This window comes from Beta vulgaris, chromosome 9, assembly GCF_026745355.1.
Source record: "Beta vulgaris subsp. vulgaris cultivar EL10 chromosome 9, EL10.2, whole genome shotgun sequence".
Lineage (NCBI taxonomy): Eukaryota > Viridiplantae > Streptophyta > Magnoliopsida > Caryophyllales > Amaranthaceae > Beta > Beta vulgaris.
Window position 1 is genome coordinate 50944235 of NC_079210.1, and position 19186 is coordinate 50963420.

Consider the following 19186-nt stretch of genomic DNA (forward strand, 5'->3'; position numbering starts at 1 on the left):
TTTTCCCATCTTTAATAATTTAGTGCAACATTCTTGTGAGACAATTGTTGCATTTACGAATACATATTGGAATATTTCATCCCCACATATTGCTCCTGCCTTATATCCACATTCATGGAAAAGATCTCCAATTACAATATTAGGGTATGGACTTGGACTTGGTTCATTTTTGGATTGAATAATAGAGGCATTTGGTCTAGATATTACAATTGTGGTTAGTAGCATGATTAATGTGATAAAGAAATTTATATGTAGCGCAATCTTGACCTCCATCATATTTTCAGGTTTTCTTTATCATCCGTTGGATCGGAATAATATTTAGAAGATGAGACTACATCAAAATGTTGTGGACGTACTATGGATTTTCATGTGCTTTAGTTTTGAGAAAATGAGACAAGTATGAGAATTTTTGTGGATGGGAGAAAAGAATGAATCAAGATGGATAATATTGTTAAATATACATATATATCTCACACTTCTATATATAAACGAATACGTTTTTAAGGATGGATGAGTTTGTCTTTTGTATTAAATGTGCAGTGAGTGAAAAATTGTAACTCATTTCTTTACTTTCTCAAACTATAACTCTTACTTCTTGGTCTAACCATAGTACTTAGTTACTTATTAAATGCTTGTAATTATAGATATACAACACTTAACTATTAAAGGTATAAAGATCGATCAAAAGAGTAAAAATGAAAGTTTGTTGTTACTCCTTAGATATAAAGATAGGAGCGTCAAAATTTATAATATTTCGCATTTTTTTAAAAAAAAATAGTTGGACCCACATCTTAAACTTATTCATCAATTATGATGATATATATATTTTACAAAATTTTTAATAATTACCTTATCAAATATATAAATTCTAACACTATATTATTCATCTCTATTAAAAAAATATCACTTAAATTTATAAATAAGTTTATGTCGAATGTTTAATTCTCCTTACCACGTTTTTCTCTCGAAAATTACAAAAAAGGGTGTCAATAAGAAAAAAAACAAGACAATATATAGCATAAAAAGGACGTCGTTAAGAAAAAAATAAGAAGACGTTCGCTCCATGATCTAAATTTTTTTTGAAAATTGGGTAATAGAGGAGGGGTGGAAATCGGGGTGATGGTTTGTGAAAAAAAAGAAAAAAAAGTAAAGTTGGAAATATTTGATAAACCCGGGGTAATTTTAAGAAGTTTTAGAGCGATGTCCAAGTATTCGAGAAATAAAGAAATCAATTGGAAAATAAACGACAAATAGAGATCGAAGACCATTGATGAAACAAAACCCCCCAAGAAGATTGAAGAAGCAAAAAGATGTCTTTAGGAAACGGTGAAGTAGCTGGGCCCCAGCTTTTCGATCTTCTTTCCTCTCTCCTCAATGAGGTAAACACCATTAACTTTCCATCTTCAGTTCCATAAATACTCCGCAAATATGTCATCTTTTTTCTTTTTGGGTATGATCACAAGAAAATTCTCATCTGTGTATATAAATTTGTAGTTTTTATGGCTTATTAAGTCATAAATTGTTCTTATTCTCATCTGGGTACTCTAAATTTGTAGTGTTCAAGCTTTATTAATAGTATTTAAGATTAAGTCTGTTGTTATTGTTACAATTTTGTCAATTTTAGCAGGGTAACCTCATGATGTTCTTTACTCAATTTGACATCTTTTTTTTATTAGAGCAAATTAGTATACTTTATTATCTTTGGACTTACAGTATAATTTATATGAACTTTTCTTGAATGATATATTGTATGAATAAATTTGTGCATTGGATGAATCATCACCAATGTTTGACATTGAAATTAAGATTTTACTATTACAACATTTGTAGCTGAATATCACCCGAAATGTTGTGAACCAAAAAATGTTTCTATTAGAGAGGAGGGGGGATTGAGATAGAAAAGCTGGGTTTTGGTTGATTTATTGACTGAGAGCTCATTATGAGTTGCTAAGATTTAAGAGGAAACACTCATCATATTAACTAATCAACTTAGAACATCGACAGGAAACGAACTCGGGTTCAAACTATTCGTGGGATCGTATAACGCAGTGAATTCATGTGGTGATGCTGCATAGTGGGTTGAGACTTGGTTTGGCCTTGGTCTTGTTGTAGGAGTTTGATATCGAAATTTTTGTGGCTTGTGGTTTACAAAATGATTCTCTTATTGTATCTTGGTTTGTTCTCCAACTTGACATCTGCAGGAGTGATGCCTAGATCCCTTTGTGTAATGGTGAGAAATTAGGGGTTAATATCTCTTTTGTCCTTTCTGATTAGTATGTTCTTACTTCAAATGTATGTAGTCAGTCTTGGGCGGTTGGGGTTCTAGCATTAACCTTCTACTTTATGAGCTGTGTTTAGTTTGTGAATTGGTAGCTGATTGCCTAAAACTCTTGAAAATCTCAATGTAGTTCAGACGATTTAGTCCCAATGTAAATAATGTTCTGATCAGCTTGGAGTCTGAGCGTAATATTTTTGTCTTTTACGGTTGCTGCATGCAGTTAAACACTGTCTAATTATTGCCCCCACCTTGAATTCTGGGGATTGGCCCTTGTATATAGCACTTCAATTAAGTTACAAGAAGCATATTTTCTTATTGCTCACTTCTGCAGCTGCACAGCATGTCTCATTAATTTTTCCAAACTACAATTGCTGTAACTGGTTATGATCCTGATGGGAAGAAAAAAATATATAGAACATCAATCTTCAGTGAAGGGTTTGAGAAATTTTGCTGCTTGTTGCATGTTCAAGCTTCTGCCCCTAATTCATTTAATCCTTCTAGCATGAAGTAGCATCTTCTCGTCATAGTTGTCCCCTTCCCCAGCCTAGTTTTGGTAAGTTTATCTCACAAATCCATCATTAGATTTAGAAGATTTGATGAGTAAAATGACAAGAGACTATTCTGTTTAAGTGAGCTAAAGCCTAGATGTGGCTTCTTCTTGGCATAGTTTACCCCTTGCCTACCTACTTTTATTATTCGATTAAGAAGATATGATGGGCACAAAGTAAATCACAAGGGAATGATGCAATATAAGTGGGATAAAGCACAGATCTTGAAGCCTCCTAGGCCAAATCATGAAAACCTCCAGGAAGTCAGATATATAATGAAGAAGTTCATGTAAGGACATAGTTAATGTGTCTATTTTGACTTAATGTGCTGTCTGATGATGTTTCTGTTCTACTCCTGATAGCAGCTCTTATTGTTCTTTCCCTGTAGCAGTATTTTCTCTCCGTTCTTGGAAACCTGGTATGAAATACATTGATCATATAAAATACTACTTGCTAGAAAGTTTAACCAGAATATTGTCAATCTCAATGCTCTTCCAGTTTTGTTTTCTCATTATTTTTCTTTGAATCACTACTCGATGATGTGTAGTTGTAATGCTATCAAGGAAATTTAGAGGCTATTCCTTTCCCCTGAATCATCCTCATTCATTTGGAAACTGCACTACTATCTCAAATGCTTGAAGGTTAGAAGAAATAAATCAGCCAATATAGAGATTAGTCGATATACAGTTATACCCTTAAGGGTTAAAATTCACCAGCTAGGGCTTCAATTTTTCCCCGCACAAGGACAGAGATGTTGCTTCTCTTGGGCCTATCGAGTGTTAACGGTATTACTTTATTGATGCATTTCTATGCGAGGACACTAGGCATAATATGGGAAAACCACAGTTGGTGTTTAAGCTGCAGCTGCTTTCCTATTGTCCACTAGAGCCCATTAGATGTTATACTTCTTGCCATTTACCAACTGGTTTTGAAAATGTAAGCTAAAATGTACTATTGTCATTTTATAACTTTTTTTTTTGCATTTTCTCTTCATTTGCTGTGTATATTGCATCACTCTATATATGTGTTCGTAGAATCATTCATTTCTTCCTACATACCTGCTGTGTAGGTGGAAGCATTATCAGATGAGGAGGAGGTTGATTTACGTGCCAAAATTGATGCTCTTAAATTAGAAGTTACGAAAGTGCCTTCTCAATCTCTACAGCATACTGATGATACTGAGGTACAATGCTTCTCTTACGACTCTTTCTTGCATTTTGGGTTCAAAGTACTTGATTCTTATCATATTTTGCTTGCATTACTCAGTTAGAACTAGCCAGTAGATTGGATCATTTGTCATCGAAGCTGGATGAAGTGGATGAGATGATCTCATCATCAGATCCTGAAGTAAAATCTCTCTTGAGCAGTACTGCTGATGTATGGATGCCTGTAATAACAGCTTCTTCAGAGGAACGTCGCAAATTTTCATCATCCGTCAAAGTTGGTGAGCCTAAAGCAGAAGAGAACAACTCGAGTTCTTTAACCTAGGGCAATAATGCCTTTCTGCAATGATTTGTCTCCATTCTTATTCTTTCTCTCTTTGAATCCCTTCCTTTAATGATCATTTTAATACTTCCTTTGTCTAAAAATTTGTAATATTTTTGACTTGTACGTTTTTCATCGCACAACTTCGACCATAAATATATCTTTAAATATTTATGATAAAATAAATTTTTTTATATATTATCTGTTGAATATATACATTTAAGCAATTAAGCAAATAAAGTAATATTTTACGTGTGTTTGTTTTCATGTATCATTTAAAAATTATGGTCTAATAGTGATATATAAATAAAGTTAGATGTTAAAATGTTGTAATTTTCAAAGGGAGAAAATTATTTATGTGCTTCAGTGCTTGTTTTATAGAGGAATGGTAATTATGCAGGGCTTGCTGTTTATAAAATGTAATAGGTCATGGCTTTTTAGACAGTTTATTCATTCTTTGGTTCTCATTTGAGCTTCATCCAGACATACAAATATATGAAGTGGCAAGGGCACGAATTATCTTACCCTGTTGTATCAACTAGTTTTGCCTTTCTATGCTTCAGTTATGGTCCACTCCAAACTCGTCAAAATTCACTAGGTACTCTCCATACTTAGTGTACGGGTTTTTATCTGTAAAAAAAAATCCAAATGTAATAAATGGAATCTTTTGAAACGTATCAATAACCTAGACCCATATTGCAGCGAGGTTTTTGTTTCACATACAGCATATATTCTCCATAGAATGATTCTTATCTAAAGCAAGTTGTGTATGTATGTGAGCATGAACAAGCATCAATGAGTTAAGTACGTTTTGTTGTCCAATGAAAAGGCTAAAAAAAATTCATTCTAGCATGGTGAAAAAAGTGTAGTATAATTACAGAAGGTGAAAAGGATGAACAACATTATTCAATCCCAACCAAAATGAGGTAGGAAATACTACTGGAAAATCCAATAAACAATTGAAATTTGAAGGAAAAAAAGCAGCAGTTTCTTGGAGCAAAGCAAGGTAGGTTCCGATTTGTGAAGCATCAATGCTCCTTGCATCTTTCAGTATCCTGTACACCAATCTTCCACCACTAGACGGTAGCTTACGAGAGCTTCTTTATTCCAGGAAACGATGGGAGGATTGCAATTATAGCATCTCCATAGCCCACAGGTTCTATCAAAATACGAAAATTAGTGAAAAAATATGGAAAAGGTTAGATATTTCCTTGAGCATCAAGAAGTTGCACAAAACAGTTAGTATACAAACATACCGCCTTCCTTGCATAGGATCTTTGTGATTTCACCAGATACATCAGACTGTCAGTAGAACAATGAAATTGGAGAAGTTAGATATTACTGTTGTAATGTCCTTGGCGCACAATAAAAAAGGACCAACTGACACAATTAGCCTACATGATTTGGTTAAGCGAAAACAAATACCTTCATTAAATCAGAGAGACAAAAAAAGCATCATATTCATACCAAAAAAAATATCCAAAGAGTAAATAGAGTACCTCAACTGGTATCTCGCCACCGAGCTGTTCAATGTAGCAGATCACTTGTCCCTCCTTAACTACCTGCTTCTGTTTATAGAAAAATGTTATGAAGATGATCTTATAGCAATTGGAGTGTGTTATAGTTATACGGCCACTCAGAATTGGGAATGACATTCAGTAAACATTGAATTTACCTGGGGAAAAACACCAAAAAGAGAAAGAGAGAGAGGACTCTACAAGGGATAAAATAAATTACCTCTTTGCAAGCAGGAGGTGCACGCTTCCCTTTTATGGTTCGAGATCTCCGGAAAAACCCAACCTGTGTCACGTGTAGGATTTAGATTTCCTACTGCATATATTTTCAAAGTAGAGGCAAATGATATAAAGGATGCTCACTTTTGGCGATTGAATTATTGCGAATCCTTCATCTGCAGCTCTCTCTAGCAAAGTGCTAGATGTTAACTCTAAAGGCCCTGCCTTGGTGATGGCTAGTGAAGATGGTGAGACTGGACCATTCAGAGAAGGTGTCTCTGCTATTGTGTTTGCACTCGTAGAAACATAATCAGGTGGTGGAGGAGGAGGCTCAACACCCGCAGACAGGGCCCTCGTCACATGGAGGTGAAAGCCATTAAGCTAATCTTGAAAAGAGATTACTGCTATTAGAAATGAGATGATGATTTGCATTCATACAAGATAGCCTTACAATCATTTAAGCTATCAAGGAACAATTTTTTTTCTGGAATCTGCTATCAAAAAACCCCACACCAATTAAAGAAACCCCACACCCATTAAAGAACCCCACGATTAACATAAAACCCCACGCCCATCAAACGAACCCCACGCTTAACATCCCCACGCCCATCAAACGAACCCCACGCTTAACATAGAACCCCATGCCCATCAAGTAACCCCACGATCATTCAGGAACCAGCAACGTTTTATAAAATTGCTGTCATTCTACTTAGTCAGCTTATTCCTTTCTTCTCCAACGGATCAATATGGAGCTGCGTATCACTTCCCTGCATGATCATGAAGAAGTTTGAAAGTGATGCTCAACAAGATTGTTGAGTTTGCTAAAAATGTTTCTGTAACGCCTCGAAAATCCTTAACCTTAATTACTCATGATTGAAATTCGGGGTATTACAGTTTCTCAGCAAGATCAATCTTACATCACATGTTGCTCCCCGGTTGTTGAGGTAATTTCTGCTACCTATCTACCTATCTCATTTTTATTTTTTTCAGGTCCGATGTTTTCATTCACTCTTCGTTGGTCTTTCCCTCTTGGGTTTTTGTTGTTCAGGGTTATTGACATTTAAGTCATCAAACTCATTCTCTGGCATTAAGCTAGTAGCAGTTACTTCTGTGTTAGCGGCCGTATCATTTGGTCTCCCTCCTTTTCAAGATTATCCTCTAAACCTTGTATCTCCCTTCCTCTCTTTCTTCCAAGATAATAGTATTTAAGCGTCACAACCTTTCTTTGTAAACAAAAAACCATCACACCCTTCTACTGGTTTTCAAGACTTTCATTTTTCTATTTTCTCAACCTTAATCTTCATGGCTCATAACAGTTCAAATGAGAAGAATTACTTTAGTGAATCTGATAGAGAAGAAAATTCAGACAAAATTTTCGAAAATCTGAAAAAAAGAAATTTCGAACTAAAAAAGTCGGGAGAAAAATTTATATGCCCTTTTTGGCCAGGAAAAAGATTAAAACCTATCTCCATAATGAATTGTTGCAGCATGCTTCCGGGGTTGGGAAGTCATGCTCTGATAAAAGAAAAGAAAAAGAGAAGGTAAACCACCTTAGCTTATTTAAATTTTTGGAAGATACGGTGCAAAATCAAGCTAGTTCAGATGAGGCGCGAAATCAAGGTGGCACATCGAAAACGATTTCTGCTGGAGGTATACTTCAATAGGTAGTGGTACGAGTTTTATATTGGGCGGGCCGAACTCAACATGTCAATCTACTTTGAAATTTAGATTCACAATTCTAATCGTTCCAACAATATTACAATGATGCTAATAATTGGGTTCCAACTCACAGTTCAATGGCAAACATTAGAACAAGGACAAGTAAGAAAGATTACAAATTCCAAGAAAATAAATATCAATTAACCAAATAATCATACTAGTTTGACCATAGTCAATCTAAATTGAAGTGAACTTAAAGTGAAAAGAACAATCCCTATCTTAAATTTGACTACACCATTATTCAGGCATTGAATACTCTTCTAAAGCTGCATGTTATGTCATTTCACTGATATCTTCACGCGCAATTTCGATTTGATTACTCTCTAGTCTCTCTCCTCCTCTCTATATCTGCATCTTCCCAAATCGAAATTGCGCGTGAAGATATCAGTGAAATGACATAACATGCAGCTTTAGAAGAGTATTCAATGCCTGAATAATGGTGTAGTCAAATTTAACATAGGGATTGTTCTTTTCACTTTAAGTTCACTTCAATTTAGATTGACTATGGTCAAACTAGTATGATTATTTGGTTATTTGATATTTATTTTCTTGGAATTTATAATCTTTCAACTTTTCCTTGTTCTAATGTTTGCCATTGAACTGTGAGTTGGAACCCAATTATTAGCATCATTGTAATATTGTTGGAACGATTAGAATTGTGAATCTAAATTTCAAAGTAGATTGACATGTTGAGTTCGGCCCGCCCAATATAAAACTCGTGCCACTGCCTATTGAAGTATACCTCCAGCAGAAATCGTTTTCGATGTGCCACCGTGATTTCGCGCCTCATCTGAACTAGCTTGATTTTGCACCGAATCTTCCAAAAATTTAAATAAGTCGAGGTGGTTTATCTTCTCTTTTTCTTTTCTTTTATCAGAGCATGACTTCCCAACCCCGGAAGCATGATGCAGCAATTCATTATGGAGATAGGTTTTAATCTTTTTCCTGGCCAAAAAAGGCATAAAAAGTTTTCTCCCGACTTTTTTAGTTCGAAATTTCTTTTCTTCAAATTTTCAAAACTTTGTCTGAATTTTCTTCACTCTCAGATTCACTAAAGTAATTCTCCTCATCTGAACTGTTGTGAGCCATGAAGATTAAGGTTGAGAAGATTGAAAAATGGAAGTCTTGAAAACCAGTAGAAGGGCGTGATGGTTTTTTTCTTTTAACAAAAAAAGGTTGTGACGCTTAAATACTATTATCTGGAAGAAAGAGAGGGAGGAAGACATAAGGTTTAGAGGATAATCTTGAAAAGGAAGGAGACCAAAAGATACGGCCGCTAACACAGAAGTAACTGCTACTGGCGTTACCAGGGAATGAGTTTGATGGCTTAAATGTCAATAACCCTCAACAACAAAAACCTAAGAGGCCAAAGAGGGGAAGACCAACGAAGAGTGTGAATGAAAACATCGAACCCGAAAAAAAATAAAAATAAAAAATTAGATAGGTAGATAGGTAGATAGGTGGCAGAAATTACCTCAACAACCGGGGAGCAACATGTGATGTAAGATTGACCTCATTGAGAAACAGTTTTAGCACACTCAACAATCTTGCTGAGCATCACTTTGGTCCAGTAAACTTTTTCAGATCATCAACTGCAGGGAAGTGATACGCAGCTTCATATTGATCCGTTAGAGAAGAAAGGAAGAAACTGACTAAGTAGAATGACAGCAACTTTATAAAACGTTGCTGGTCCTCCCTAGTTTCAACTGTCATATCACATATGCCTAAGTATATGAGAAACAGTCTTCCTGTCCGACAGCTCTTGTGGTTTTTCTTTCTTCTTTTTCGTTTACTGGTCCTTAGGGCCATGTCGCTCATACAGCTCAGTGTACCAAGATGGAGTTTCAAGAAAAGTTTTGCCCTCAAAAAAGTCTTCCACAGTTTCAGACAACCCCGTAATCCTTGATATATCATTCACACTAAACGATATAACTTCATTTTTCACTTTTAAACAACTGTTATTTATATCATATGTCTCCAAAAATCTGTGGACTAGCGAATTAGACGTACTTTTTTGTTTTGCATCTAATAGCTTATAAAACTGTGATTGCACCATCAATTCTTTCTTATGGGGCTCTAAATTCAACTCCGTAATGACAGATAAATTGCAACGACAATCAAACTTAACCATCCTAAAATTTATCCAATTGTCCAAACAGTTGAAAATCAGTGGCAAATCACAGCATAAAGCACAATAATAATGAGCAATTGCAACGACACTCAAACTTAACCATCCTGAAATTTATCCAATTGTCCAAACAGTTGCAAATCAGTGGCAAATCACAGCATAAGAGCACAATAATAATGAGCATTAACATAATCACTGGGCAAGAGCATAATCATGGACATAATTGTATAAAACCTAATTTTGGTCTGTGTGAATTGTTAATTTAAGACTTGCATTATACAAAATGTTCATTCGTCACATTTTGTAATCACTGACAATTAAACCAAACCAAATGACAAATCATTCTTCACATTTTTAAACCAAACCAAATGACAAATAAATAAATAAAAAGAGAATAATTAAACTGAAATTTAATTCTTCATATTATGGTCCAATATGTGGCTAGTCAGTTGCAAATCACATTCGTCTAGAAATTGGATCAAGAACCCTAAGCTAACATAAACAACCCCACGCTTAGACAGAACATGAGAAATTACCTTTGAAGAGAAATTACCTTTGAAGAGAAATTACCTTCGAAGGAGAACACGAACGAATGAAGAGGAAGCCGAAGAATGACGGAATTATGGTAACTGAGGAGAGGAATGACGGAATTATGGTAACTGAGGAAGAGGAAGCGGTTGATTTTTGAAGAGAGTAGGGTTCCTTTCTACTCCGCATCTTTTGGTCCCTAGGTGCTAGACCACTCCCCCATGAGCCAGACGACTCACCAATCTGCCATACCACTCAGTCGTTTGAATTTTCACCACCAGCTAATTAAAGAACATTTTTAGATTAGTTTTCTAATTTAATTATATTCAACTTTTAGTTAGTTGGTTAGGATGTAACTTTTAATTTCAAATGATTTTAACTTTTTTATCATCACTGGTATAACATTCACCTTCCAGTTGCATGGGGCAGTCACTTTTTCACTGGTATAACTGTTTTTGGTTTATTTATTTATTTTGTGCAGGTGCTAGACCACTCCCCCATCAGCCAGACGACTCACAAATCTGCTACCACTCAGACGTTTGAATTTTCACCACCAGCTGATTAAAGAACATTTTAGATTAGTTTTCTAATTTAATTATATTCAACTTTTAATTAGTTGGTAAGGATGTAACTTTTAAGAACTTGAGCTGTTTTATCTTACTTGGTTTGTGGTCTCTTCTACTGAAACAGGAGTTATATTTGGAATTATAGTCTACGAGACTTCAAATGTGGTTGAACGCAATGTATCCACATTGACATAGTGGATTATATTTCTCCTGCAACCTGTGCTGATGTTGCATTCAGAACACTATGTGGACTGAGTTTGAATGGGAAAACAAAGTATTCTTAGGTTATGTCTTTTAAAATCTTCAAAAGTACATTCTGATTTCCTGTGGAAAATAAATTTGAGGTATCCTTAAAGCCATTTGACTGCCTAAAACAAGTTAATAGATGTTAGTTAAAATTTAAAATGCAAGGAAAGTGATAATGATGATGATGATAATTATGAGTAGTGACAATAGTATTAGAAGTAGCTTCTTCTTCTTCCTTGGGTTCTGATGTGATGATATTGATTAGCTGCCATTTTTATATTCTCTCTTTCTTTTTTTGGGCAATGAAAGTGAAGCAAGAATTTTGATGCTTCTAATTCTCTATTACTACATATGATACTTGAGAGAAGTGAAACTCTACTGCTTTAAAGTTTTGTTAGGGTTCTATGTTAAGCGTGGGGTTCCTTTTATGGGCGTGGGGTTCTATGTTCGTCGTGGGGTTTCCTGGTTCGGCGTGGTGGGATTTCTGAATGAGCGTGGGGTTCGTTGCTAAGCGTGGGGTTACTTAGGTTAGAGTAGGGTTTAGGGTAACTGCACTCGGCGTGGGGTTCCTTTGATGGCCGTGGGGTTCCTTCGATGGGCGTGGGGTTTCTTTAATTGGCGTGGGGTTCCTAAATAAGCTTGGGGTTACTTGATGGGCGTGGGGTTTTATGTTAAGCGTTTGGTTCCTTCATGGGCGTGGGGTTTCTTGACTTGGCGTGGGGTTCCTGATGGGAGTGAGATTCCTGATGGGCATGGGGGGCATGGGGTTCCTGAATGATCGTGGGGTTACTTGATGGGTGTGGGGTTCTATGTTAAGCGTGGGGTTCCTTTGATGGGCGTGGGGTTCTATGATTTGCATTCATACAAGATAGCCCTACAATCATTTAAGCTATCAAGGAACAATTTTTTTCTGGAATCTGCTATCAAAAAATAGTTAAGTGTACATATACAGACTTTCAGAGAAACCAAGATCGCTTGTAAAGTAATACATGAGCTATTATCTATGGTCTCCATCAAAAAGAATTGCTAACTAGTTTGGTTGTTTCCCAAACCCCTTGAAAAAATATAAGCATCAGAAAATGTCAACGCAATCTCCTCCAGAAAATCCCCTCCATACTAAGTAATCCGTATTTGAGAAGGCAAATAGATGTTTAAGCATAGAAGCAGGATAGCAATGATGGAGACTAATTCTAACATTGAGAGCTAAGAAAGTAAACAACTTCTCATTGCATAAGCAAAGTGAGTTCTCTTTCGGTTGACCGAACCCAATGACTCTCTAGTCTTTTAAGAGCAAGAGTCAAGGGGCAGCGGAACTCTGCACACCTCCACAAATTCTTGCAGAATGGAGCTTGAGGATATGGAGGTTATTGTTTCGAGATCAATAGATCCAGACAGGGCTCTCTAAGCTCATGTGACCAGAAACACTTTTATCCAGAATCTTTTGGGAAGTGATCTGCAATGAAATGATATATGGAGTAGAGGCATTTCAGGAAATAGCTTTATAATTTAGCACGGCTATCTGAGGAATAAGTTAGAGGGTTAGTTAGAGAAGAAGTACCATATATACAGCTTATTTGAGAGGGAAAGGTATGTTATAAATTGATTAATATTTGGGTGAGCTTTTACGAGTTCAATGGGAGAGAACAAGCCTCTCGAAAGCTTGTAATTATCTTTATGTCTGCAATTCCATCTTATTATTTAAATCCATTTTTAGTCCTTAATCATCATCTAAAACCACTATTAGCTATGTCAGTTCATAGCATGATCCTGCGGGGGAATTAGTACATTTTCCTCCAATGTCTAATGAGACTATTTCACTAGGGTCATCAGGGGTTGTAAAGCATCAACAATGGTTTTTGGTAGGGGCTATTAATTAAGGCATGACCATTTGGTGCCCTCTATGTTCCCTCACCACCTTAACTGCTTCCATTAATTACTTCAAGATTGTTATCATCTCCAAAAAGAGTTTACCCATCTGCATCTTAAATCTAGTGACATCTATGTTCTACATGGCCAACATGAGCTACAACTCCTAAAGGCTTCTTAGGGAACGGAGATATTTTCTCCTTATCCTGGAAAGACTCTTAGCCAATCCACGCGACCTAAGTCCAGCAACACTTGCTGTTCCCACTCTAAAGCTGGCTACGACATAATGCTTGTTCTTATGCTTGTCCTTAGTCTTTGGCCTTTGCCCTTGGCCACGGACCACATTGACAGATTTGGCGGAATAACATATCTTTATTAACCCAAAACCCGTAAGGCAGCAAACAAAAGCCTCTGAAACCTATCAAATTTTCACTCACTTCTGTGGTAACGTTATTCATGCATAATTTGTCCTTTGAAACTGCCAGGCCAAAAAGAAGTATTCCCATGAAGTTTTCTACTTCAAATGCCTACTTTGAATTCAAGGATTAGGCAGATCTCTCAAGATGACCTCTTCTAGGACAAACTTCAAGAAGTGCTACTAAGAACAGCTTCAATAACAACTACACACAAGTCCAAACCAGCACCCAACATGTACCCGGAGAGGTCCATGGAATTCAATATGTAATACAAAGTTGTGACCACCTTCAGGTTTCCTTAGATATAGTTGAAGATATCTAGGACTAGAAGTATCATGCTTCAAAACCAGGAATATCGGAATTATAAATAAGAAGTAAAGTCTGGTTCCAACTATTCGTGGTAAAAAAAATACAATTATGTAATTTTGCATCAAAATGAAGGCAAATTAAAAAGTAGATGAAAACAAGAAACTTACTTTCAGTTCAAATTCTGCAATTGAGGTTGTATCACATATTTCTGTTAGCAGAAAGTTCACCTAGATAGAAAAAAGAAGCATCACATCTACCATGAATATCTAATCAGAAATGACACATGAGGAACTTAGATAGAAAATAATGCTAAGCTTGTAAGAGAACAGAGAAAAAATTTAGAAGGGAAAACAGATGGAAGAACAGGAAAAGCAGATATAACAGTTCACCAGAGATATATTCAACATATTTTCAATAATCAATTAATCATTAAACATAATGATTATCTTGCTAGCTTATCTATTCAGAATCCCAAAAAAGAACGAGGAAAAGCAGAACCGAACTTCCTAGAGGAATTTTAAATAAAATAACAGATGAAATCTCACTAAATGGAGTACTTGTCAGCTTAGCCAAGTTTTCCTAGAAAAGGCACATTCGTGCCTGTTAAATCTAAAAGATATCAAAATAAAAGAACTTCAAATATAGTTCAACACACATACTTTTATATAGGATATCTTCCATTCAGATTTCGGATTCTCCATTACAAAATACAAACTACCAATATGAAGCATGTTCCTAATGATTACAAAGCATATGAGGAAAGGTGAACCAGACCCTGGTGCATGAAGTGCTGCAGTACACTATAACCATCAAATACACGCCGAAATGAAGTGACACACAGCAAGACTAACACATGGACCTTAGATCACCTTCTCATGAAGATAATATTTCCATGGTCGTTCCATGACACAACAAGACGTGCTACAAAAGATTTACCATCATCTTTCCTTTAACCATTAAAAGTCAAGAAACGTTGCATACAAAAATGTGGAAACTGGTCCAGTCCCCAAAACATCAGCATCAAACAATTTACAAATTTAGTTTCAGACTTGGAACTTGGAAGGACAAGATGCCGCAACACCAAACATTGACAGAGTCCATATGTTTTCAAAGGAGGCGGAACATGTAATACGTGAATGATAAGCAGCATCAAGAAACAGATGCATTGTCCAATGTGGGACTTCCCACATTAGATGTGAAATATTAAGTTCCAAAAGATGACGAGATAGACCAAAAGTTTTACATCATGGCAAAGAAATTGTACCAGCAAAATATTTAAGTAGTCTTGGAGCTGATCCAACTAAATACAATAAGTAATAAAAATTTGATATGACATGGAAATAAATATAACCTGATCTGAATTTGGAATAAGTTGGCTAACAACAGAACCAGAAAAGCCCCTCTGCTCCTCTCTCACTTCTAATCCTAAAGCTGCTGGCTCATCTGTATGAGCATTCACATGACAGTGTGAGCAAATATGCAGGTATGAAAAAAGGAACATCTACATAGGAATTATTTCCCTTTATTCTTCCCTTCCCAATAAATTGTAGGTATAATCTCTCGGACTAAGCAGTAAAATTTCTCATAATTAGTTTTTTCTTTTAAAAATCAAAAATAAAATAATTTTATAACATGTCATTATCAGTATGAAATAATCGGTGCCCTCTTCAGGTTATATATCTTGTCAAACTATAGTATGTATTGCAAAGAAAAGGTAAAGGCTTCCACCTGTGCGAGTATGTGTCATTTAACTATTAAAACTTAATTTGCATACTTAGATAGAAAGCATAATTAGAAAGGGAATTATTCATATCCAATCATCTGAGGCACCAAAAGGAACAAAGAATGATAAATGAAAAAATTTGCCCCTAACATCTATGATGAACAAAGCTTGTCGGAGTATTTACTCTTGAAAGATTTAGCAGAGCCACAAAAGTTGAGGACAATAGTTCACACATAGGTGATATGTTGCCAGTCTTTACTCTTTACATTAAGACTGTCCTTATTAAGCTACCTAATCGACTTCCTTTGAATCAGAATTAGAGCAAAACAAAGAACGCCATACAGCTTTCTGAAATGTTCCAGTACATGTGGAAATATAATTTTGTTGACGTGTTTTAATTTCTAGATACCAATCATCAAGAAGTTGACATATATGTTTATCCAGATCACCTACACAAGAAACTATAAACACATCTTTGACTTAGTTTCTAATTAAATTGACCATGGATATCTTCACTATACCAAATACCAAAAGCAAAGGGAAACAAGTTCGAGAAATACATCTGCTACGTACTTGAATACATCACATGCATGCCAAGTGTTGAGTGACAACTTAAGGTGCAAACAAACAATGTTAACAATGATAATGATGATTACAACAATAGCAATAGCTGCTGTTTCATTGACAGAGACAAAGAAAAGTAAAAGAGAAGATAAAATTTTAGTCATCGCTTACTTTCCGTGACCGATGATGATTGTGCACAGCAAATACTCGATTCTCTATGTGAACTTTGTGACATTACCAGAGCAGAATGTCTCCATAATTTCTGCCTGCTTCCTGCTTGTATAACACATCGGAAGGATGGCATACAATAGCTGCTCTTATGGTTAAGCTTCGAGCTCAAGATTTGTGCGTTTGAAAAACTCAAGCTACCTATAATTAGAGGTAAATGACAATCTTATGAATTGATGAACATATAATAGAATCGAAATCTAAAGAGACAATGAGTTCAGAATAGCAAGCCAGGAAAGACATGGTTATTTTCCCATTCTTTGTGGGGATAAGAAAAAAATGATAATAATATAGTTTTCAATGCCACCTGCTCGTTCGAGTTGAGAGCATCTTCTATTGATTACAGTTTCACGCTTGATTATTGATATGTATTATTGAGTTGCAGATAAAATGGTAAATGACAATGGAAAAACACAAAATATCGAAATGATGGGCATGATTATGCAGGCATCTAACATTAAGGGGTCGTTTGGTTCACTATATTTGGGCTTCAACAAACGGAAAAAATAATTGATCCCCTTTCTTCTTGTTTGGTTCAACCCTTCATCAATCAATCACCATTACTTGATGGTAATGAATTCCTCCAATTTGTTACCTTCCCCTCCCCCTCAATTAACAAAATTCATTACTTGATGGTAATGGTTACCATTCATTTCCATTCCTTGGCTTGAACCAAACGCTCAATAAAGGTAACATTTTTGTTACTAATCTCCTTCTCTGTTTGTATCCGTTCCCTTTCCATTCCATATCTTGGACCAAACTACCCCTAAGTCAGTATCTTCTAGAATCATTAGAAAGAAAACCTCGTGAAACATTATATTTTGATCATTAAATACAAATATTACGATGAGCAACACTATGAAACCCTCACATCTATGAGAAATGTTACAAACAGCCTAATACCCAGCCCATGATCACAGAGGAAGTCGACATTTTCAGATAAGTAAGTATCAAAATTTGTATCCTCTTTAAAAGAGAGTAAGAAACTTATAATCAGGACCGTTATAGTAAAGAGAGGGTAGACCAAAAATGAGAGGATTGGCGTGTTTTAACTATGTCAAATCTCTGCCTTTGCTATTCGGAAATTAGCTAATTAGAAAAGAGCTTTGGATTCTATCCATTAAAAGTCCAAATTGCAAAGATACTCATCATAAAAGCTAGTACACATGAGAAGATTGTAATTTTGATATAATAACTCGATATCCTTATTTGTCATTTACAATCGAGAAGCTAATGACAAATGAGTAACAGCTATAAGTTTTTAAATTTTCCCCAAATCGTTATGCAAATAGCTAATGAATTCAGCAATCAACACCTATTCACTAGCAAGGCCTAAAACAAAATCCAATCCCTATTTGAATGGTATAAAAAGCATATCTATGTAAGTAAATTCGAGAACGGTTATCTTCTTAACCATCAAACAAAAGACTAAACAATAAAACCTTCAGCATTTAGAGATATACACCATGTTCAGATATTCCGATTCCAATTCCAATAGCATGGACAAAGTTAATCAAATTTAAACAAGAATAATATGATCATAGATACCCCAGTTAACAAAATAATGTGGGAAACTATTATTGACTAAATGAAAACTTGACAGACAATGAAGCAAAATGACATTTGAAAACTGGATGAGAAACTGATAATGCAGCACAAATAATCATGCAAGAATTTACCCCTGTCACTCTGAAAGCATGTATTAAGCATGTATTTCCCAGAAATTAGATTGTAAACCAAACAACCGAACAAATTTAGTGCCAATATTGAAGTAAACCCAGAAAAAAAAAACACAAACAACCAAAATAAACAAGACACAATATAATATGAACAAGGGGAAATTATGATCACAACATAAAGTTCTAAACTTTGAAATTGAAGCGTTGATTCAATGAGCGAGAGAGGGGAAGGACTTACTGGCAGCCATAGCAAGAGTCGAAAGAAAGAGTAGGAGAGAGAGAAACAGGTGGAGGGAATGAAACTATGAAAGTATGAAACCCAGAAAACGTTTAGGCTTAGCCGTTTTTTGGCAACATTGATGTGTACATTAAATTTCGAGATATCCAAAGTTCTGGTAAAAATTACCCCATAATAGTTGGGTTGTTACGAGGGGAAGAGTTTGACAAGGTAGAAAATACTAGAGTTAACTACCTAATAAGGACCTAAACTATGAGAATTTTTTCTAACAAGGACCTCAACAATTTTTTTGATCTACTAAGGACCTCAAATTAACCATGGTTACATTTTCCATCCAATTCTATTAACTTTGTTTATTTTTTGTTTAAAAAATTGAAAAGGCCCTACCAACTCAATTATTCTTTATCGCTCTCCATCTTCCTCCTAATTTGACGTTAACTCTTTTTCATAAAACTATGAGTATTTTTGTCAAATTGGCACTTTAAGATACATTCTTTGATCATATGATCATTTTTTTTAAAAAAAAGATAAATTTTTGAAAAATACCGTTATACCAATATCACTATTTTTTAAAAATGCCCACATTGCGAGAGGATACATTTTAAAATTTGCACTATCAATGGAAAAAATTAGGCTAAAGAGGAATTTTTTTTAACTTTTAGGATAAATTTTGGATTTGTAAAGATGGTGGATGAGAGCTACCACCTACACAAATTAAACATGATATATTTTAAGAGAGAGATAAAAGGTTGGACGGTTGTGTAGGGTCTGATTAGTAATTACTAAATCAGTATTTTAAAATATAGCTTCTCGCAATATGGGCATTTAAAAAACATAATGATACAAAGTATAAGGGTATTTTTCAAAAAATCATCTTACCATACGAGTATTTAAAAGAAATCACTAGGGTATTTTTTTTAATAAATTTCTTT

The 19186-nt window shown here is 35.3% G+C and overlaps 2 protein-coding genes across 2 annotated transcripts; one reads left to right on the top strand and one right to left on the bottom strand.

Annotated features, from left to right (window-relative positions):
- Window positions 1–1218: 1218 nt before the first annotated feature.
- LOC104904589 (hypothetical protein) lies at window positions 1219–4507 on the top strand. The gene is made up of 3 exons (XM_010692879.4): window positions 1219–1379; window positions 3896–4009; window positions 4093–4507. Exons 1-3 carry the CDS (start codon window positions 1311–1313, stop codon window positions 4312–4314), a joined length of 405 nt encoding a protein of 134 aa, XP_010691181.1. The 5' UTR covers window positions 1219–1310; the 3' UTR covers window positions 4315–4507.
- Window positions 4508–5107: 600 nt separating this feature from the next.
- On the bottom strand, window positions 5108–18420 carry LOC104904590 (uncharacterized). Its single transcript, XM_010692880.3, has 9 exons — window positions 18255–18420; window positions 16281–16478; window positions 15174–15265; window positions 13990–14049; window positions 6189–6425; window positions 6049–6111; window positions 5811–5879; window positions 5568–5613; window positions 5108–5470 (listed from the first exon to the last, which is right to left on the bottom strand). The coding sequence occupies exons 1-9, from the start codon at window positions 18262–18264 to the stop codon at window positions 5400–5402; spliced, it is 846 nt and encodes a 281-aa protein (XP_010691182.1). The 5' UTR covers window positions 18265–18420; the 3' UTR covers window positions 5108–5399.
- Between the last annotated feature and the right edge of the window lie 766 nt (window positions 18421–19186).